Below are 22,236 nucleotides of genomic sequence, written 5' to 3'. Positions count from 1 at the left end.
GGTATACATTCTGACTCATTTTGTCTGACTTCCGACCATAGCAGTGTCTGGCCGCAATGGTAACTCTCAGGTTAAGAGTCACAGTTAGGGGCTTTTCACACTGCAACCTCTGTCTCGAGACAAAGTGTGTTCGGCTCAGATATCCGACATGAACACGTGTGAACCAGGTTTTAGGCAGGGAGTTGATCCCGCCTGCAGAGCTGCATCTCGTCCCAGGAAGGTCTCTGCTGTTGTGAGAGCTGTGTGGATGAATCATATACAGTGGTACCTCGGTTCTCGACCACAATCCGTTCCAGACGGCCGTTCAAGAAGCAATTTGTTCGAAATCTGAATCGACTTTTTTCCATTACAATGAATGGAAAAAGAAATAATGTGTTCCAAGCCTTAAAATAGGCTTTTGTAGGAGTGAATGTAGAGTGTCTGCTGCAGGTGCGCTGTTCCTCTATGTGTGTGGCCGCTGCATGTGGGAGGGGTTGCAGAGTGAGTGACGTCTCTCCAGAAGTGAAGAGGTGCCCGGTGCGTGTCCAGCTCTGAATGTGCGCTTCTGTGCAGTTTGGCTGTGACAAAGTCATAAACCAAGTAACGCTCTGTCCCAGACTCGCCTCATCCCTGTCCGAGCTCCAGGACATCAAACCGTGGAGTGTACGCTCCACCACGGTCCAGTGGCTGCGTTATACACAGTAACAGGGTGTGGCGTGGGTCAGCTGATCGGTCCGCGCACGTTATGTTTTTTCCAGCTTTTATCGGGGGCGTTCGAGTTCTGGATTTTCGTTCCAAACCCGAAGCAAACAAATCTCAAAATTTTTGTTCGAACTCTGATTTGTTCAAAGTCCGGGACGTTCGAAAACCGAGGTAACACTGTACATGATTTCATATACATAGCACACAGTGTTGCCAGCTTAGAAGAAAAAAGGACATCATCTGAGGGGCAGTGGCGCAAGTCTTCACAGCAAGGGGCGAATCAGACTCTTGCAGTGTGAAAAGCTCCTTAGACTTAAAAGCTGGGCTGGAGTGAGTATAGGTTTTAAGTGCAAAAATGTCACTGCAAGAACTTAGTTGACAACAGCAGTCCACACAAGAGGAAGGGGTTATTCAGAAGAAAATTAAAAAATGTACATCTTTGGAAAAATAGTGAAAAGTATAATCGTGATAATGACCACATAAAATTGCAGTAAAAGCCCAGACACCAGGGAACCTACGAGAACTGGATATGTACATTACAACTAGGATATAAAAATGTCTGTACACAACAATGGCTTAAAATAGAGTGGCAACCAACACAATTAAATGACTTGCAAAACATTTTCTCTTCACATCTGTCCTTCACATCTTGACTTTAAATTCTTCCTCATGGGCCAAACTGTGAGTCAGCAATTTCACAGACTGTCTTTCCTTCACTCCTCTTTTCATCCATCTGTGTTCAGCTCCCCATGGCCATGGGAGTCTTTCTTGGGCGGAGGTCTGCCTGGCCATTGCATGTCAAGCTTAGCCCCAGGGTCTCAGAGGACATGCCAAGTGAAACACTTGTCTACAGCCAATAGTACTGAGCTGAGTGGGGAGCAGCTGAAACAGAACCCCTCAGTACAGGTGCAAGGAGGAAGAGATAAGACAGAAAACAGAATGAAATAAGTTGAGGCGAGGCGAGCATTAAGGGAGACCCCGGCAGAAATTGTGGGAAAATAAAGACTAACACAAGTGCAAGTGAGATTGCAGTGAAAGAGGAGAAAGATGTTTCTGGAAACACATGAATGTGTTGTAACACTAGTCTGGTTTGCACAGAAATGACGAGTAACTGCAGGAACTTGTAAAGTTTAATTAAATGATAAGTCATCGGCATTTAAGCAGCAGGAAATGAAGTTCCCCTGTTGATCATGTTGGCTCTGAAGGAAAGGTTAGCATTTCATCTTCGAGTCATTCAAACATCAGTGAAAACCAGAGACAAACTTTCATGACGGCAAACGAAAGATCTGAATGTCAATATAATCAAAGGACAATATGACATTTACACTGTTATTCTGTTAGTAGCGATTGGATATTCAAATGTCATTGGCAGAAGTCATTTAACCCCTTGCTCCCTAAATTTTCTTTGCTTTCAAACTTAATTAAGTTGATTGTCCATGTGAATACATAATAATGAGAAATGAGAAAAAATACTGAGATTAGACATACAAAAGATAGTTGTGCTCAACAAAAAAAAGGTGAGGCAATAGCATTGACCAAAAACATAGAATTAGTATTAGAGTTGGTGCAAGTTTGAGACGTCCTTCCACTGGTAAAGCACGTCTGAAACCCTCATCTCAGATTTGAAACATAATTTAAAGGAAAAATAACTATTTTTAATGTTCAAGTCAGACCAAACGGAAATTAACTGAAGACCTAATCTGAGCCAACGACTTACAACTGTGAATAAAGTAGATGTGCACGCAGGTTAAAAGCTATTGTTACACTTAAATCCAGCAGAAACACAGGGAAACACAAGAACAAGGATCAGTTTGCCTGGTCTCCTTTTCAGCGCTAATGAGCTTGACCACCAAAACATCTTTTGCCAAATAAACAATTACACAGAAACAAAAACACACTGTGTCTTGAAAAATGGGGACTGGGCTGCCCCTGAGGGGGGAAAAGAGTGACAGAGCTTTTGAGGGGCAAAATTTGTAGCAACTTGGGCAGTCTTGCTCTCCCACCAGCTGCACTCTCACACTGCTGCCAGACTTTTGTCCTTTATCCAGACCATCATTTAGAAATGTATTCCTTGTGTCTGCTGTGATTGCTTTTCTTCTTTTCATCCTCACGCAATTGCATGTGTGAATGCATTGTTGAGGTGATGAAATGGTCCATGTAGCCAACAACATTGACAGTTGCGGTGGGGATGTGGAGAAGTTCTCTGGACAAGTTATGACAACGGAAACCACCAAAACCAAGTGGGAGGTTTTCTGGTGACTTCTTCAGAAATCAATCATTCGTCAGGATATTTCTTGGCCAGCATAAAAATAAAATGATGATGACTAAATCAAATTGAAAAATGACTTATGATAGTTGGTGGGTAGATGGTGGAGATGATGTGTGTGCATCTGGACATGTATTACCGAGAAGTATCTAGATAATACAGACATGCAAAGCTAAAACAAATACAGTTATACAACAAACCAGAGCCAGAACATTTTACCAGCGGAGCTCTCGGCCAGGTAGAGAACTTCTGTGGCAAAGAACAAACAGCACAAGCAAAGGAAAATGGAATACTGTCAAATACAATGAGCTTAGCTGCATAGTTTTGCTGGCTTGGAAATTGAGTGGTCTTCCGTTTTGCTGCAATGGATACGCAATAATGTATAACAAACTATAACAACAAGCATTTAGACCTGGGGCCTGTTTCAGAAAGGTGGTAGAGTGAGTGAAAAACCAGAGTTGGTTTTCCTGGAGGTGAGTCGACTCGCCGTTTTTTTTTGTTTCATGATGCAGGATCAGCATCAACATAATGTAATGCAAAAATCTGGTCATCTGGTGAGGGCACAATTAAAAAGAAACTTTTTCTTCTGCTACTTAAGAACAACATTGATTTGGTCACCATTCTTTCTTCAAAGTGGTCGCTTTTTGCGTACACTGTCATTAATGACTCCATATCCTCTGAGGAGAAGTAGGAAGAGCGTCACTTTCACGTGTTGCTATGGTGAATGGTGTCATCTGGGTTCCATTGATGAGGGCTTTTGACATCCTCCAGTAAAAGCTGTTTGTCAACCATCTCTAACTATTGGCAGATTTACCAAACCCTATTCTGAAACTGAAAACTCTTTTTTGCAAATCACACTTGGACAACCCATGAACATGAAAGTTGGGAATTCAGGATATGACTCTTAATAGTGACATTTTAATGATAAATTATCTGCTTTTTTAAGTGGTAAATAAATGAATAGCCATCTTGTTAAAAGCAAAAATGCATTTTGATTTGAATTTACTGTAAATGAGAAGGATTTAAACCAGGATTGAAATATCAGTATGGTCTATCCTATAGTATTTACGGGGGCATTTTAAATAAGCCATTTAAAAGAACAGCTTATATCAACTACTCAAGCATAGTTTTCAACAACATTTCATCAGTCTAGATCAAGAACAGCCAGGAGATGTGGAACATTACACACAAGTTTTATAAGGTATTATAATTAGGTGGTTGAAACCTGACAGAGGCCATTGTTTTAAGAGTTTGTTGTGGTTTTCCTTTTTGTGCTTGAGATTAAAGCGCTCTCTGTGTGAGCCCTGTAATCATTTCTCAGCGCTCTCCTTTGCCAGAAGTCCAGGTCTCATAAGATCACCTGCTGTCTCCTGTTTCAGATTACTGGGGATTTACAACGATACACTCAGCAGTATTACCATGTACGACACTGTTAGATCACTGACGTTTCAAGTGAAATGATAATGGTGGAACTTTACAAAGACCAAATTTCACATTCAAACAAAGCGGACTGAAGAAAAAAAAAAGCCACTTGGTCCCCTGTGCGCTGGTCCTTGTTACACAGTTTGCATCCTTTTAGCACGCTACCATTTAGCAGCAAAACATTTTACAAACATCCAGGTGTGTGGGATGAGTAGTTCTCTGTATATATGGTATATGTGAGTCAGTTGGCTCAAATTAGGTGTTAACAAAGAGCACTGTGTCACCAGCACCAGACAAAAAGCTCTTCTGGCTGTTCAGTGCAGGTTGACAATTTAGTTTTTTACAAAAAAAAAAAAAAAAAAAACATGAACATACATAACCTTACATAACAAAATAAGAAGTACAAGCGAAATAACTGAGATAAAACAAAGCAAAAAAACTAAAACAAAGAAAGTAAAACAATGAAAAATTTCAAATGAGGAGGGTTTTCTCCTCATCAGGTTCACATGATGAAAAAGTTATAATGACTATGCAGTCATCTCCGTCTGCTACAGGGAAATATGTTGAGCGTATATAATTTAGCATAGCTTGCACTTTCATTTAGAGGTCCCTCAGACCGACAGAGGCATTCACTCCAAAAATTTGTATCATTGAGTACCAGTACCGATTCCCAGGTACCAGTTAGTGGCACCGCATTGGTTCAAACATGTAAGGTCCCCGTCCTTATATACATTGCTTAATTCCCCATTTAATGGATCTCACAAGACGTTTGAATTGATTCAGATAAAAGCAAGAAAAGACAAAAACTAAATAGAATTATTACTTCATTATGATTCAATATCGTAGTCAAGCTATGTACCAACACAATAGGCAGTCCAAATGTACAATGTCTGAATCAACCCACTGCAGCGATAAAGGAAATGAAATGAAATGAAGGCTGTCTCAACCTCTTTGACCCTTTTGTGTCAGTTGTGGAACACGTATTGACTCAACTGGCTGTGAGTCGGTCTAAAATACAACCTGCTGACCTCGTTGTGATTACTGCACCATGGCCTGTTGTTTCACGCTCCTCGTTAAAACGCATTTGTTATGAAGGAAAGCTTTATTTTGATCTTCTCTTTCCAATCACAATTTGTTTTGGGCGCGAAGAACGTTTGCCTTGCAGCCTAAATATTTTCACTTTGACTATCCTGACCTACATGTCTGCATGACCTACAACCTATTTTAAGGACTATGGGTTGGATAACCTCATTAGGTCATTTATGATCTAGACATGAGAAAACTTCATCAAGTTAATATGAATCACAAAACAAGAATAGGACACTTTCCTTGTGAACTAAATTGAACTCAGATGTAAGTAAGTATCAGACTCAAATGGATTTGGATACATTGAAATGAAAAGTGCCACATATCCATGGAAGAGATAAGTGAGTACTCAGAGTGAGTGACCATGGGTAAGTATGGATAAAATTTAATGTATTAAAACAAGAGGTGGGACTTGATATTAATTCATTGGGATTCAACTCTAGTTAGTATTTGACACCAGAATGACCAATTTTAAATTGAATCCGTACACCTCAGCTTCAACATCAGGGAGGAAGTGTTCCAATAATGAGTGATCTCTTCGCTTCATAAAGTGTCAACAGCATTTTTGGTGCTTCTATCCTGAAGTTTTTTTTAACCAACTTCTTCATCCATCAGTGCAACCTCATTTAGTCTCTTTCATCATGGATGTTTTACGAAATCACATGGCGCACTTGGTGAAAACATGCAAAAAATGTTTGATTCATTAGTGTCGATAAATTATTCTTGTCTGTTTTTAATACACTGAAATTAATCTCTTTAAGTCCCAGCAAAACTAGAGATGCTCCAAACAGAATTTCCACGGCTGATCACCACCGATCCCATGACTTGACTTAGAATTTGAATTAAACAAGGCCTTGTGTGTACGTGATAAAAAACACATTTTAATTCAGACACACATTTTTATACACCTCTTAAAGAAGGAAAAAAACCTTGCAGACCACAGCAACTATTCTGTTAAAAGGACAACTGGAAAAGAGTACAGACTCTCACAGGTGATGGATTTTGTGACTGGCAATGACAGGCAGTGATCAGCAGTCACCGATCACACGGACATCGACCGATCATGATCGGTGGCGGATTGATCGCAGCATCCATACTAAAAACATATGTGAATAACAGCACCAAAACCAGATGCGTATAATAAGACCTAGATTAGTCAATGTCTCAGCAGGTTGCAAAGGCAGTTGCCACTTTCCTCCATTCATCTTTACGGAAAACAATTTAAAAAAAAACACCCACATGATCGAACTCAATGACTCAATTCAAATTTGAACATTACTCAGAGCAAAATATGAATTTGGAAGAGAAAATGGCAAAAAGAAAAAGTGCCTACATGATCACTCTACGGAGACATAAAGAACAGCTCTACAACTGCATGCATTATAAAACTCACAGAGTGATGACAACAATTAAATAATGAATGTGCCAATGATGCGCTGAGCTGACCATGAAACTATTTAGAGCAAAAGACAATGAATCGACGGAGCCTGCATCACTCCAAAACATTGTTTTTGTTGGAGTTGAGTTTCACTCCTCCACCCACTTTCTATCGCCCAAAAATCTTTCGCATCAAAAGTTTACACCCATTTGTACAAGTGAGACAAATTATTCTTTAGTCTGGCTTGTCGCCCACAGTAATTTATTTTGTCTGCAAATTCATTCATCTGATTTACTACTTGACACAGATATGTGTAGATATTAAACACATAAAAGGAGAGCGACAATAAAAGGCTGCTCCTCTGATGTGTTCAGCCTGGGGGCTTTGGCAGCTGCCTTTGCTGACTGTGATGAGGTGATGGATAAAAAAGCAGAATCTGTCGAGGAGGAAAAGGCCTAGCGTGTCCCCATCAAGCGCTTAAAATGCGAATCCCAAAAGTAGAAAAGTTTTCAGCAAATATATCAACTGGTGTTGCGGAAGGGGAGTGTGGAGGAGACAGGAGATAGAACATAGAGAGAAGGGAGAAAAGGTTGGGTATAGAAAGGGCCCAGGCAGATTTGCCTTCAGCAAGAGTGAGGTTGAGCTACTTGGAGATGAGGATATAAACCTGCAAGGATTTGTGCTTACCTGCAAAAGTATTCCCATCTCATTACCATTCTAATGCCTTACATTGAGGTGGACATCCATTGCCCAAGGATGAGCGCTTTGCCATTGTCTCTTAATAGTTCATACATAAGGGCGGTCTTCCTGCTTTATGCAGAGATGCCAGTGATTCTTACAAGGACACTAGGCCAAACAGCAGCAAAATTCCACAGATGATTTTTCCCTTTTCAACCTACCACAAACAAGCACAACCTTGAGCCTCGAATGTTCTTCGTTTCATTTTCAAGGGAAACGTTCCAAAAGTGTCTATCGAGCATTATCGCTAGAACAGAAAAGGGAGTGTAATGGGAAAGCTATACCTTTTGCAACATAGTGACTTGTGAGTGGCTCTCTTTAGGACAATTATCATTTGGGGAAACTCTTAATAATAATAGTTTTTTTTAACAGTTTCTTCCTGTAGGAACACAGATTATTATCGATAGGGCGATCCTCCTGCCCCTGCATTGACAACTGTGTCTATATTCATGTGGTTATGAGAGCTTATGAGTGATTTTGATTGTATGGAAATGAATGGGAACAACTTTCTTATAACACTTCATGTACTGTTAATCACTTTAGGGAAAAGAATATCACCGGAAATACTTCAACTTTTACTCAGTAGGTTCTCTTACAGATATCCATACAAAACTGCTCATCACTTTATCATTTATTGTGAAATCGTGTTAAACCAAACTACAACAAAAAGACTGAGTAACTGAGATCATTTATTGGGAAGAGAGGTTGAGAAAGCCTCCGAGGAAAGCAGATAACAGGAATAATTCCCAGATTTAATGACCAAACCTCACTAAAGACAGCCTTTTTGGCTAAAAGAAACTCTCATCATTTTAATGAGCCACTTGGAGTGATGCAACCTCATCAAGAATGTTCTTGAATTTAGTTTAGAAATTGAACAATTGCATCCAAAAGTCTTAGTCGGAACAGAGATGGATAGCAAATCTAAATGTGAGCACGAATGCTCAGAAATTACTCCCGGGCTTTTGGCCATAAATAAGATTCATGAAGACACTGACAAATGTACATTACATATTATCGCTATATTTTGTCATCAGAGCACTTTCTGAATGAATCAATACTGGTCTCTGTGGTGATTAGAGCTCTGATGGATCAGAGCCAGGGTGCCCTCTTAATGGTTAGATTTTCCATCAACACAATTCCAGATCACTCTTATTCATCATAATAGGTAAGGACATGGGCATATGGAAACCTTAGTTTCACTACAGCGCCGTTATGATGAGTGATTATGGATATGGCCTGTCATTCTGCCACATGGTCAGTCAACTAATGAAGAGAATTCATATTGTGAAGGTCTCACTTTCATTAATTCACGGCTCAAACGCATTGACAGAGAGACCTTATGAAAACATAAGTGACCTTGAGATAATGGATGCTCTCATTTCTTTTCATGTTTCTGACGCCCTCCACTCCCACCCCCTCGCATCCGCCACATTAGGATTTCTTCAACTTATGAAGTGGCATCAGGAAACCAAATACAGCAGGAAGATATATAGCTTGTCTCTTTGAAACTTATCTCTGCGACATGACATTGACAGACAGATAGTTAAAGACAGATTTTCTTCTCCACCTCAAAAACATTTGTCTTTCACCCCCTGTTCACTGCTGCATGGGTCAACTAGCAGAAGATGTGAGCCAGATGCTCGAATGTCTGCTGACTAGACTCCGTTATCCAACATCACAGATGACTTTTTTCCGAGTGATTTCATTCAAGATGCAAAAATGGATGTTAATAACATGCAGTTTATATATTTTTTCAGAAGTGAAGAAGCCATCTGATACTGGATGTATTGATCTAAATTGTGTAACACACTTTCATCCTTCATTACTTTAATGTCTCATCTGCAGTGACTTTAAAAATATCTAAGGAAAAGTAATCTTACAAGAGATGTCAGAGAACCACACCTACTCCTTTATAGAATGCAAAGGATATACTTCCAGTGAGGGTGTAAAGCTCATCACTCCAACTCATGCACATCCAGATATTACAACACAGGAGCTCATGTGTGAGCAGCCAGTGTTGGTTGTGCAGATGTCAGACAGAGAAACAAATTCTGTCGTCGAGAGTGTGTTTGCTCAACAGAGACATAAGTTGGTGGAAGACACAGAGCAGGTCATACTGTTCGTAATTTAGAGTTACTTTTTTAGAAAAAAAAATATTGTGAATTGTGAAGCTCAGATTAAATAAAACATCTAAAAAAAAATCTGCCGTGACGGATGTAAATGAATTCTGCTAAACCCTGGTTTTAAAAACAGGAACAAAGAGTGTATTGATGATATAGACTGCAATAGTTGGTAAAAAGCTCACAGGTTGCATTGAAATCACAGTGAGCCAACAGTGCATCTGAAATGTACATGTATTGTTTGTGAGTAAATCATTGACATAATTAAAGGCATGATGGACGGTGAGTCAGATGTTTCTTCTAAAAAGCATATCACTTGTTTCATGGCTTTCATTAATGAAGTTGATCTAGTCCACACCGCTTTTAAGGATGACGCTCCAAACTTGTGTAACAGAATGATCGTTCAACCACGATGGACAGGTCTTGGTGTTATGAAAGTCCATTGAGCGAGGACATACTGCCACCTGGAGGACGGTTCAGTGATCGTTTAAACTGACATGGCTTCTTGTGATACTTCTTTGTATATGTATACTATTGTTACGTCAACCACAATCCTAGCCCAACAATGCAATATATCACAGCATCAGCACCATCTAAATCACGAGATCTCATGATAATCTTTAAGTCTTTAGAACACAAAAACAGAAATCCACACAATAAAAAATCTATTTAAAGAAATAATAAATAAAACTAAATAAATAACATTTAAGACAACTTGTGAAATACACATTGGCAGACAACTTGTTAAGCACTATTCTGAAGAAAAGCTCACCTTTGGTTGAACATCCCTCTAAAGTTGTAGTTGGCTCTGTAGTTGGGAATCGGCTTGGGATCCAAAGGTCTGTAGATGGCTGGTTCCCCTCGTTTCATAGCGAGACCATTTAGCTCCACTGTAGGTGTTATACTGCCTGCAATAAATCGATGTTTCAATTATGAAAGAATAATAATTACAGCATTAGATTCAATATGTGAAAATGTAGACGTACAAAAATTTAAACACGTTATTGAGGATACGAAAAAAAAGCCACATTCTCATTCTTTTTTTCCAAGTTCATAACATTTACTACATACATTTGGTTGCACATTATTGTTAAAACCGTGTCAGATTTTTAACTATGGTCACCTGGGTTGCTGTTGATGTCAACTTTAGGTGACCTAGGTGCTGGTCTGGGAAGCACACTTTCATCCAGCGCTTTGGCAGCAGTGGAATGCTGAGCCTTTTTGATGCTGGTTCCCTCTGCCTCCCACTGCTGTTCCCCCAATGTCAGCTGCACGGTGAAGATCTGCAACAGCGCCACACAGTGGACAGCATTTCACAAACATGACTACGTAGTACTTTAATTTGTGCACTTTTTTAAATAAGTAAAACCTTAATATTTTAGTCTTCACCACTGAAAACAGATTTAAAATAAATCTCAAACATGCATGCACACACACAGATATACAGTATATAAAACGTACCGTCAATGTCTATAAGTCAAAAAGTAACTTCAGAGCGTCAAAAAATATATCCTCACCTTAGCATGCGCAGGTCCTCTCTCATTGAGCAGCTTGTATTGAGGCTGGATCCTGTTGAAACGGGCTAACTCATTCACCAAACACATTGGAGTTTTCTCTTTAGGGTTTGCCATGTCTTCCTGGGGCGGGCCTACAAGAACGGGGGAAAGAATTGAACTCAATATTTTTTAAAATGTAGAAATAACCTAGAAGGGCTATCTGCAACATAGAAAGATAAAAACCTGATTACAGTTTGACCAGCAATAATTAAGACAAATCATTTCCACCATTTTTGCTTTAAATCTTTCACTATTTCTTGATGAGGGTTAAAGCATTTGTCACGACAGGTGAATGAACCCGAAATTCATGGATTCAAGTAATGTTTCATGACCACCTCTTTGAATTACAAATCTTCTCCTAGATGTGTTCATCATAATAGAGCACATAAAAAGTTTATCATGTTTATTAGTATTTTTTCTTTCAACAATTTCAGCTCACTATTTGCAATGTTAGAATTAGTACAGCTGTTCTTGGTCGGTCTGTAAGCGAAGCTTGCTAGTGAGTGGTGAGCCTATGTGAATATAGTATTCAACAGTGTTTATTTAAGCATATATACAAGTAATTGACACTCTGAGCATTGGTAGTTGACCTGGTGGAGAAGGTGGCACAGGGGTCTCCCCATATCCGACTGCTGGAGCAGGGCAGGCAGGTGTGGGGGCCACGGCTGTGCCGTTGACAGAGGGCTGCAGACTCAGGGAGCCAGGGCTGGACATGGCCGTGACGGAAACACTGGTGGAGAGGCCAGGACCAGCCAGGGGTGCTGACGCCTGTACTTTCACTTGAGCCATGTTCTAAACCTGTAAGCATAACAAAAATGTATCAAGTGAAGGAAACAAAAATCTATCTCAGAGGGTCACCTTTGTGAGAGCAAAGCCTCTTTGAGCAGCCTGAAGGCCTGTCTATAATTCTGATAAACCAAGTGCCAACACAATGAGACAATGGCGCTTTATTATGGAGCTCCTCGCTCATGTTACTGTTGCCGAGCAGCCTGGAATGAGGCAGGGAATCCTGTCTAGCCTCATAAATGTTTGACCATTAAGTGCATGACTTTCAGTGATCAGGAAGATGCATAAGGAAATGAAATAGATCTCTGTGATTTGTCCAATTCTGAATTGGTGGAAGGATGTCATTATAAATAGAATGTTTCAAGTTAAATATCAAAGTTTACAATGAGGATAGAAACCGTTTCATCAGAGGTCACATGAAAACACATAGTAAATCACTTTACGTGAGAGGAAACCAAAAGAACAAAGTAAGGCTTCAAGATGTATCATAATCGGAACGATATGAACCACCAAAACATTAACGCTGCAAAATCAACAATGTATTTAAATCATGTCCATATCGAGAATAAAATCTAAATTTTTCACGTCCTGCTTATAAGCTCCACAAACCTTTGTTTTGCAAAATGTTTTGCGCTGGTAATTTAACGTACTGCTATGAGAAACCAACGTAATAAACAGCTAAAGCCAACCAGTGGCATCCCACTTTGTTGTTGGTAATATTTATTTATTTTCAAAGAAACACAGTTTTCAAAGTCACAGTTATATGATATCAGGAAATCAATATTTCCAACATGAACAGCAAGACTTTTGTCCATATGGCTATGTCAGGTTACAAAGAGAACATTAGCTCTTAAAGGCTGGGGTTTAGGATAGAATTTATTTGTAAAATAATCATTTAAATCTATTGGTTTAAATCCACTGCTCGCAACATCCAGCTAGTTGTCATTACCAACTATTTTTCAGTGAAAAATACATGAAGTGCAGTTCTTCAAAGGCTGCCTTTATCTCAGCATACACATCGTTTGGTGGTTATGATCGTGTATTAATATTTTATACACAATAGGGACCTCACACAAAAACTTATTTTTGAAATACATTGAATTAGTAATCTTGTAAAATAGATATCTCGCAGAAGTTTCAGATAAACAACTAATTTAAGACTATCCTCACAAAGGTGGTAAGTATTTAAAGAGTCACAGTTTAAATGTTTTTGTACTACAGAAGACAAATATTAGTCAGTTTATGTTTGAGGAAAACCATCAGCTACTGTAGCAAACAAAACACTGTACATCGCTGTGCTTGACTAAAACATGACAAGGCCCATCGAAAATCAAGGTGCCCCCACTGACCCCATCCATTGCCAACAATGCTTTTCAAAACTTTTAATTGAAGAAGGTTAAACTCCAACCACCTACAACTCACTTCCAGTGATAGAACCTACAGTGTTGACAGGTCCACCAATGTGACTCAGTCACCTGGGATAACTGCAGAGTATATGATGCCACGTCTGTCTGTCTATCAGAGAATATGCATGATTTCTGTCAGCACTATAAATAGCAGGAGCAAATCCATAGCATGTCAGCACATGCATAACCGAATACCAGTAGGTTAATCACAATGTTATTATTCTAGGACGCTATTTCGACCCATGTCCACTGGGATCGTCTTTTTACATGACGAGTTGCAGCAGAAAGACTTAGTAATTTATTATTATTATAATGTAATTTTAATATTATTGTTCTCTTAAGAAATGCAATTCTAATGATTTAACTCAAAGAGTACAAGAAGTACTCTTGTCTTCGGTATACTTGAGGAAAAAGCTCACCAGTTCCAACTACGGACAATGACGGATAAGGAATATGCCTGCGAGCTAATACAAACAAATGCAGCTATATCTTTGGGGACAAATCTGACAGAGAGGTGAGGCGTTTTGTGGCGCTGTGCAGGGGTTAAATGGTCGATGGCTTCAATGTATTACTGGAACACGGGGTCACAAATGACTAAATTTGGGCTACACCACCACCGACTGATCCCAACCTTAAAAGCACAGCTATCCTCTTCTAATTTAAATAATGTCCAGCATGAAGGCAGCACAGCAATGAAGCAAAGAGAACATTTGTTGGCATGTAAACCTTCGTACCTGGGTCTGAGCTGCGCCTGTATACAGTAGTCTTTAGCTGGGAGCTAACATTTTACGAACCAACAAAACGGCGTTACGCTGCAAATGTCAGCTCGTCAAAACAAAGCAAGAGAGCACACAAGCATGCACAGGGGCTAAAACGAGTTCAGGTTTATTGCTATTATCTTGGTTAGGCAGCCGGTGTTGCGATACTTGTACTGCTTTAAAGCTCATCATGGCAGATCGGCCGAATACCCCTCAAGCTAGCATCCGCACCGCATCCACGCAAGTCTGCCCCTTTTTCACGCCGAATACGAGGAATACAGAGAAGCAACTAAACCAGAGGCTACATGGCACCACACTGGGTGGTATTTTAGGGAATATTTTTACCTTTGTCCAGGGCCAGACCCCAGTTACACCACCAACATTGGCAAACACTAAAGAGAACTGGATGGAAGTGGGAAGAGACCAAATAATTCGCCGATGCAAGCGAAAAAAACTAACCCAGCTAGCTTGTGGATTTTCGTTATATGCTGAATAACAACCAGAAGTCATGCATGTTTCTAAATTGAAACTCAATAGACTTATATGTCTAAGACACTAGCAATATTTTAGAGTTTGTAGAATGAATTGACGACCCCCGAGTTGTCATACGATGGTTCGGTCCGGGTCGACATTTTTCATGTCCGAAAAAAGAAGTATTTTATTGTTTTTAGTTTAAAATACAGGATTAATTTACACCCGTGATAATAAAAAAAAAGTAAAGAAAAAGTATAACTGCGTTAAAAAGCAAACGATAATACCAAAGGGACACTTCACAATTAAGTTCATAAACAGAGCGGCTCATTGTATATATATTTATAATCAATGTAATACGTTAATAAACTAATTTCATTCGTAGTATATAACATATTATTGATGACGATGAGATAGATGGTGCCCACGTGATTATAATCGCAATAAACAAGTTAAAATTTATTGCACTCAAGTATTTGCTTTCAGTGCAACATAGTAGCCTGAACCGTTTTCATTATCTTCACTATGAAATAAGCAGCAAACAATAAAAACCTAAATCAGAGTCCTAGAAAAAGATAATCCAGTCTTGCAACAGAGCAGAGGATAGTGATAAGGACGAGTAAAAGCATGACAAAATTATTTAAGAAATGGTCAGCAGAATAATACACAAAAATATATCACCATGATATTGAACGTCTCACATTCAGTCTCCACAGAAAAAGTACAAATACATTGAATAAAAGTGAATCTTTGCCTTTATTATTGATTGTGACAATGAACAGGCACCTATAACATGGAGCTTGCACATCTCAAAACAAAAGTTTAAATATAAATAATTTCACCCTCAGACTTGGTCACTCGCATCAACTTTCAAACTAAGATTTTAAACCACATTGGAAAAGGAGGGTGTGACAAAGGAAGAAAAGACAGAAAAGCAATAGATTTCCCAAATTATAATAATTTAGCCTGGACGTTCTGCAGACCTCTACCAACTACTCCGACGTCTGGGCTGCATCCACAGTCACAATTATATTTGTTTCTCAGCAGCCAGCATAGCAATTGGGCTTCATTTGTTGGTTAATATATAGTCAAAGTCTTTTATACATCATTGAATTATCAGTGTGCTGTGGTTGTCTCCTCTACAGTACTAGTATTCGCACATTCACTCATGTTGATACGAAACAATAAGTCTGGAAAAGCAACCAAAGATGTGAAGTTCAAGTATCGTTTACCAGAGAGTGATGAATTTCACTTTTGGAATGAAGTAATAACATGGCCACTGACAGGACTTGAGGTGTTATATCAGTCCCATCAACCATCACACATTGATGGAGAGTTATAGCTGTAACAATAACTAATGCCAATAAGGAAAGCTAGTGGGTCCAAACTTGCATGCACACCCACATCACTAAAATTTTTGACGCAACAGTAGTAATAAGCCAAAGATGCAGACAAACGTCCAACAAATAAAAGCACTCCTATCATCATCCTGTGACAAAGTAAACACACCTGCTAATGTCTTTTACAATTTCCTTAAAATAATTATTTACAATAATAGTAGACATGTTAGCATTCAACAACGTAACAGTCTTTTTGGTGAAAATATAGTTAAATATTTGATAGGGTTCCTTTCAGAGGTGATCACTTTATCGAAAAGTACCTGAGCCAAAACTCTGACCAGGGGAATAAAAAAAAAATGTGAATGCAAAATGACTGTCATTTGTTGAGGAAGTTTAAATAGCAAAAGGAAAAAAAAAAAAAATATATATATATATATATATATATAAACATACTAACCCAGCAACCATTTTGACGGTTGAAAAAAAAACTGCACCAAAAACCCAAGACATAAAAAAAAGTCCAACTTTATAGAAGCATATATTAAAGCATGAAATAGAAAAGAACTCTCATAAAAATAAAGTATATGTGACCCTGCCCTCCAGCAGACATTCTTTCAATGGAAGAGAGGCCACCGCACATCAGTGTCACGAGAAGACATATTCACCACGCTAACTGTTCGATTCCCATCAACATTCCACTCAAAAACAGGCAGTACTGTGGTCTCAAGTTGGAAGATGAAGCGACAATTATGTAACCTCTTGATAAAATGTTCAACTAAAACCTTGCAACAGTGAAGACAGGTCTCCAGATGAAAATAATTGTGTAATAGTGCTTTGAGCTTAACCTTCACAGTGCATACAATAAGAATGCTTAAAAAAAAAAAATTAAAAAAAAGAGTAGACGAGGCATTGACTCCGGGTCATAGTGGTCCGACCCGTTCCAGACATGGATTCGATTTGGATTTCTGTGTAGGCCCAGGCATGCATCCATGGGATTTTATTGCACAACACAAGGACCTAAAATGCAGCCGCACGCAAAAAAAAACAAAACAAAACAATAGTAATCTTGAAACAGGAAACATAACAACTACAAATCCACCCTGCCCGTTTGCCACAACATTAGCATCCTGCCCCAAAGATGATCCATCTTGGATGCATTCAAATGTTTCAATATATTCGTTCTTGGAGTTAGACTAAAACATGCATCCAACTGTCCCAGGGGGCTACTGCGGTCAAGAGCCTCCAGCGCATGGTGTCCATTGTTCCAGTCAAAGGTCAGAGACTGAATGATTAAAAAGTGCTTTACGTAGGTCAGTAGGACTTCTTTCCTCTACAGTTATAACAAAGTTTGTACATTAGCACGTATCATCTGTGGAAGACAAAAAGAAAGAGATGTAAGAATCATGCACAATAACTACTACCACACTCACAAGAACTTATGACAACATTATATTCATACCACATAACTCCTGACGTTCTGAATAAGGCACAAATATCAACTCGTATTCTTTCTTTTGACATCTGTACAACAGAGTACTCACCGTGATACCACCATTTTGTCTTCTTTGGATTTTTGTTACATGTTCTTACATAAAAAGAGTTATCAGGCGGTCGTCTCTGCAAACACAACAGGTAGCCACATCAACATATTGCCTTCTGAGCACGACGTCAAGACAGTTTCTCACAGGGGCCACCTTACCTTTTCTTTGCAGCTGGACAACATGCTAATAATGCTAAGACAAACAGATTGCACTGAGAGAGCTGGCGACCAATCTTCCGTTAGGATAGACAGACAGATGTGACCGTTGCTATACACGTGAGGGTGGACTGGTATATTCTCTCCTGTGAACATTACCTGGAACACATGAATCAATGTGAGTAACATGATGTACCATCTGGTTTTAAGTTTAATGTGGATGACTGATTATTTCCTTTGTTTGAAATGTTTAAAAGTTTCTCAAATTCGATGTTAAAACAACTTGTACCTGACATTGGGAGAAAAAAAAAAGTGCCTCATCACGACTCTCTGGAAAAGTGAACCCGCTGACCCGCTATAAAGCTCATCCAATTGCCCCTGACACCAGCTCACATTCTATTTTAAGGTGAGCAGGCTTCTGATGAGTGAAATAAGATTGTTGAGTAAAACTAATCCATTTAAACACGGCTTTCGTAGCACATCTCTATCAGCACATCAGCTTCCCAACAAAGACTCTTTAAACTGTGACAGCCAACGACCTTGTGTGACTCAATGTCAAGAAGATAAGACTCATTGTTGTAACAAAAAAAAAACAAAACAGGACGGAAAGTATCTCAAAAATGTTTCAAACATCAACATGCATTACAGAAAGCAAGCATGCCTTTTAATGACAAGCGAATAATAAAGCAAAATCGTGCATATGAATATGATGTATTGCTTTTGTAAACAAAATCCATCAAATTAAATTCAGGTTGATTAATTTCACACAAGATCAACATTTTATCTGTAAATTAAACCTGTCCTTTGTGTCTGAAACAATGAATAACATTTTGAGTCACACTGGAAAGAAAACAGAGCGGAACGGCGTACCTGAGGGGAATCAAAGGGATATCGACTACTAAATTTGAACAGCAGCTGAAATTTCTCTCCTTCATACAGTGTGCCAGGGGCTCCCTCCATGTCGACAATCCACCTAAAATAACATACAATATTAAAGCATTGTTTGACAATGAGTTAGACCTTATAAAACAACAATAACGCTTATCAAATAGACACCCATCTTTCACAATGAGATAACACGTTACACAGTGTCTACAGGGCTGACTTGACCCAGCCAGACCTCTTAAAATAATGAAAAAAGAACGGATCACATGCCATCTCTTTTTCAATGTAAGCTGTACAAACAAAATAGGAATCAGGTGAAACTGTAACTCATCAGAATTAACTTTGTAGTGTTTTATCTAGTCTTACAACTTAAATAAACATACACAAACATACATAAAATATCACAAAATAAGAGTATAAATAGCTTGTACTGTCAACGTAAGTGATCAGATTTTATCCTCAGGCTTTCACTGATTCAAGCCAGTGAAATTCAATGCTCTCCAAGGTTATAACACCAGATTAGTAGCAATTAGAAGCTGAATCGATCAAGAGCCATCTATATACGCTACTGGAGCTACCCTGCTGTGCAATAGTGAAGATGCTGGTGGGTGTATTCGATAATGCCAATCAGGTCCGAGTGACAGAAGTGCAACTAGGTAACAGAGACCTTTGTCAGACTTATGCTGTCACCTGGAACATTTCCCAGTCATAGTTTCCTAGCTCAATTTTTTAAAAAAGGCATAGTGGACGGTTGGTTTATTATGTACTTAAGAAAGGAGGACTCATAAAAGACGCAAAAGGAGCACTTACGGGTGCTTCACTGACCTAATTTCCTTGGAGAAAGAAGAGCAAGGAGACATGTAGGTTAAGGTTTAAGGCCTTGTGGCTTTTGTAAACACAGCCTGAGGACCAGAGTCATCCTGTGAGGTCAGTTATCTTCCAAGCATAAATGGCAAGAGTGTCTATGAAAGCTCAAGAGTGGCATGTTTTACTTGCAATTGTCAAACCCAGTATGTTTTACCACACAAGTTTCTACACATGAGTGTCTCTTAAATTCATTATGGCTCTTTAACTCTGAGGTTAGAAGCTGCTTTATCATTGCAAATATTTCTCACAGTGTAGTTGGACAGAGGTCAAGCATACACTGGCATGGCTAATAATTATTTTGCTGATGAATGCCACATTTGTTTTGCGGAGGGGACATCAGGTAAGACATTGCATTGCAGCAGTGTATTCTCTTTCAAATAAATGAAGGCAACTCCTTTCTGTACGCGAATATTATCCACTGAGTCACCGTCATGGTCAGATCAAGGTTGTGCAACAATGGATCAAATGTCCGCTTACATTGGACAAGAGCTAAAGTAGTGGACATCATGGGCATTCTGGCGGATCATCAAAGACCATACAGAGACTGACTTCACTCGTTTTGGGAAGAATTAAGGCAGTCTAATTTAAAATAATGTAAATCAGAGGTCTCAGAGGTTGCTCTTCAGATTAGGGAACACATATTACCATAAATAAACATATTCATATGTGTATTAGCAGCCGATAAGTCATTATTCATTATATTCATAGTATTTATTCTATCCTGTGAAGGTTGACTTTATATTACCCTGGAATGGTCACTGGAAATTCACTGTGAACAACAGATTACTCAGTTAATAATTAAGTAATTAGTTCAATAATGGTAAATAGGTGTTCCTAAAGTCTAAACCAAGCAAAAAATACAAATCTGAAAATAGTTTTAACTATGAAATATAAAAAATATGTGATGCAAGATTTTAGAAGAAGCTGAATAGATAAGACATTCTGAGTGAACAAAAAAAAGAAAAAAACAATTGATATGGAACACTTGGGCAGCACATGTAATATTTTTGAAACTAGGAAACCAAAACAAAAGTCACTGACCAATCATGACACGTTTGACATAATTGATCTCAAACAAAATGACACGCCCCGACATACCGGCCCAAACTGAAAAAAACAAAGACACTGTGTAGCCAGTTAGACAGGTTGTGAAACTTGTCATTCCACTAAAAGTTGTCTCAATCTGAGTGAATGTTGTGAAATATTTTCACGAAAATTATCACAAAATCAGGCAACAGATTGTCATTTGTTGCAATAAACCCAGACAGAAGGTATTAGTGGAACACTTTAGACAATGTTCCGGACAGTCATGGCCATGTAAGCAGCTCAATTCCTTGTTATCCTAACCCAACTCCTGCTTCAATATTTCATTGGGATGACTAGTGACACTGCATTAGGGACACCCCGTAGAGGGGCCACACTCAGATCAGTGACCCAAATCCCTCTTGTAAGTCAACACTGAAACTCAGTCCTCCATCTTAACAGCTTTCGTTCTCGTCCAACTAACCTGCTCTATGATTCCAGTGAAAGCAACCTTGAAGCTGCCACAAGACTATCTATGAGTACGCTTCTTTTTAAGAACAAAGACAACCCTGAAATTCTGGAATAATGCATTATCAAACTAAACATTGAATTTTGTTTGTTTTCCAATGCCAGCTGCATCACGCTTCATACAAAGATCAAGACATTTAAAAACATCGGAATACTTACTGAGTGATGGTGTTCTGTACACTTTTTTCGTTTAGCGTCATTCCAGGGGGTGGATCATTTTGCAGAGCTAATAATTCCTTTTGTAACCTTTTCTGTTAAAGAAAGCATAAAGGTTCATGAATGTCTAAGAGCAGGTTAGACATGGAATGAAACAACTAAAATATTCATAGCGCCTTTCTTACTAGCATAGTTGACATAGAAGCGCGTTCACCTTTTTCGTCATACTCGAAAGATACCAAACACTAACGACACAACACGCACAAGTTGCTGACAATTCACATGCTACGCTGTTTACATGAGTAAAAATATATGAGGCTCATTTATTTGTCGATTGTGGCAGGTGATTTTTGGTCGCTGAATACAAACCTTTACTCGACCGCTAGCATTCGTGTAATGCACCTGTTCAGCCTGAGATGACCGGAACAGTTTAATTTCAGTAGTTACCTGTCTTAACGCTTCGAACAACCAGAGAGTTTCGACGTGAGACGCGTTAATCGCTGCGTTTCTGTTCAAGCCATGACGTTCGTCTCAACGACTTGACTCGAGGAAGCTGGTTTGTGTCGTTGCTGGAGATGAGCTAGTAGTGTTGCTAGCGCTGGACGCGTCAGAGTTTAGAGTAAATGTCACCGCTTTTATGAAGATGCCACGATTACTTCGAACAAACAAGAGACCGACGATAGACAAGGGGTGAAATTGTTGGGTTAAGAGGGGGCATAAGGCGCGACCCAACGTAAAACTTGTTGTCGATGTCAATTGTGTTCTTACCTGCATCGACGCCATGATGGAACCCCCCTGCATCAGCACGGAGCAAGGACAGTACGTCAGGCGGTCACGTGACCGCCAAGTTGTTTTGACAGAGGGAAACAAGCACCGACGTCACTCGTTTGGCGTCTCATTTCTTTTGTGCCTTTCGACCAGTTTGACGTTTTCAAGTTGCGTTAAAAAATAACTGCTGCTGAATGCATGCCGTATATTTAAAATGTCAATAACAAAGGCGAGTTGACATGCACATTTGGTTGACGTCAGAGCCCTCGTAAATATGGATCACAGATGCAGTGATTAAATAGCAG

General features: G+C 39.2%; 2 protein-coding genes across 4 annotated transcripts in view; both read right to left on the bottom strand.

The window, feature by feature from the left end:
* The window catches only part of stau2 (staufen double-stranded RNA binding protein 2), a 72,367-nt gene extending 57,732 nt beyond the window's left edge, over positions 1–14,635 (bottom strand). For both annotated transcript variants that reach the window (XR_008414149.1, XM_053859267.1), the window contains exons 1-5: positions 14,543–14,635; positions 11,838–12,045; positions 11,209–11,339; positions 10,815–10,974; positions 10,464–10,599 (exon numbers count right to left, since the gene is read on the bottom strand). Coding sequence is in view for 1 of the 2 variants with exons in the window: in XM_053859267.1 (XP_053715242.1) it covers positions 10,464–10,599; positions 10,815–10,974; positions 11,209–11,339; positions 11,838–12,036 (626 nt within the window). In the remaining variant the exon portion in view is untranslated. The remainder of the gene's footprint in view (positions 1–10,463; positions 10,600–10,814; positions 10,975–11,208; positions 11,340–11,837; positions 12,046–14,542) is intronic.
* A 750-nt stretch (positions 14,636–15,385) lies between these two features.
* On the bottom strand, positions 15,386–22,080 carry LOC128756462 (ubiquitin-conjugating enzyme E2 W). Of its 2 annotated transcripts, none has more exons than XM_053861001.1 (6): positions 21,932–22,080; positions 21,167–21,258; positions 18,575–18,677; positions 17,708–17,863; positions 17,550–17,625; positions 15,386–17,377 (listed from the first exon to the last, which is right to left on the bottom strand). In XM_053861001.1, exons 1-6 carry the CDS (start codon positions 21,962–21,964, stop codon positions 17,364–17,366), a joined length of 474 nt encoding a protein of 157 aa, XP_053716976.1. In that variant the 5' UTR covers positions 21,965–22,080; the 3' UTR covers positions 15,386–17,363. The 2 variants fall into 2 exon arrangements, with proteins under 2 accessions (XP_053716976.1, XP_053716977.1); XM_053861002.1 differs by lacking the exon at positions 21,932–22,080 and adding an exon at positions 21,611–21,875.
* Positions 22,081–22,236: the final 156 nt, after the last annotated feature.

This window comes from Synchiropus splendidus, chromosome 3 (genome assembly GCF_027744825.2).
Source record: "Synchiropus splendidus isolate RoL2022-P1 chromosome 3, RoL_Sspl_1.0, whole genome shotgun sequence".
Taxonomy (NCBI): Eukaryota; Metazoa; Chordata; class Actinopteri; order Syngnathiformes; family Callionymidae; genus Synchiropus; species Synchiropus splendidus.
Note: the sequence above shows the minus strand (reverse complement) of the source record. Positions and strands in the feature narration are given on the sequence as shown.

Bases quoted from the DNA above. Each gene is read 5' to 3' on its own strand.
- LOC128756462 (XM_053861001.1), bottom strand. From the start codon at position 21,964: ATGCAGGGGGGTTCCATCATGGCGTCGATGCAG. The intron at 18,678-21,166 runs GTAAGTATTCCG...ATGTTATTTTAG, and splicing joins GTACAGAACACCATCACTCA to GTGGATTGTCGACATGGAGG. The intron at 17,864-18,574 runs GTACGCCGTTCC...CATGTGTTCCAG, and splicing joins ATCCCTTTGATTCCCCTCAG to GTAATGTTCACAGGAGAGAA.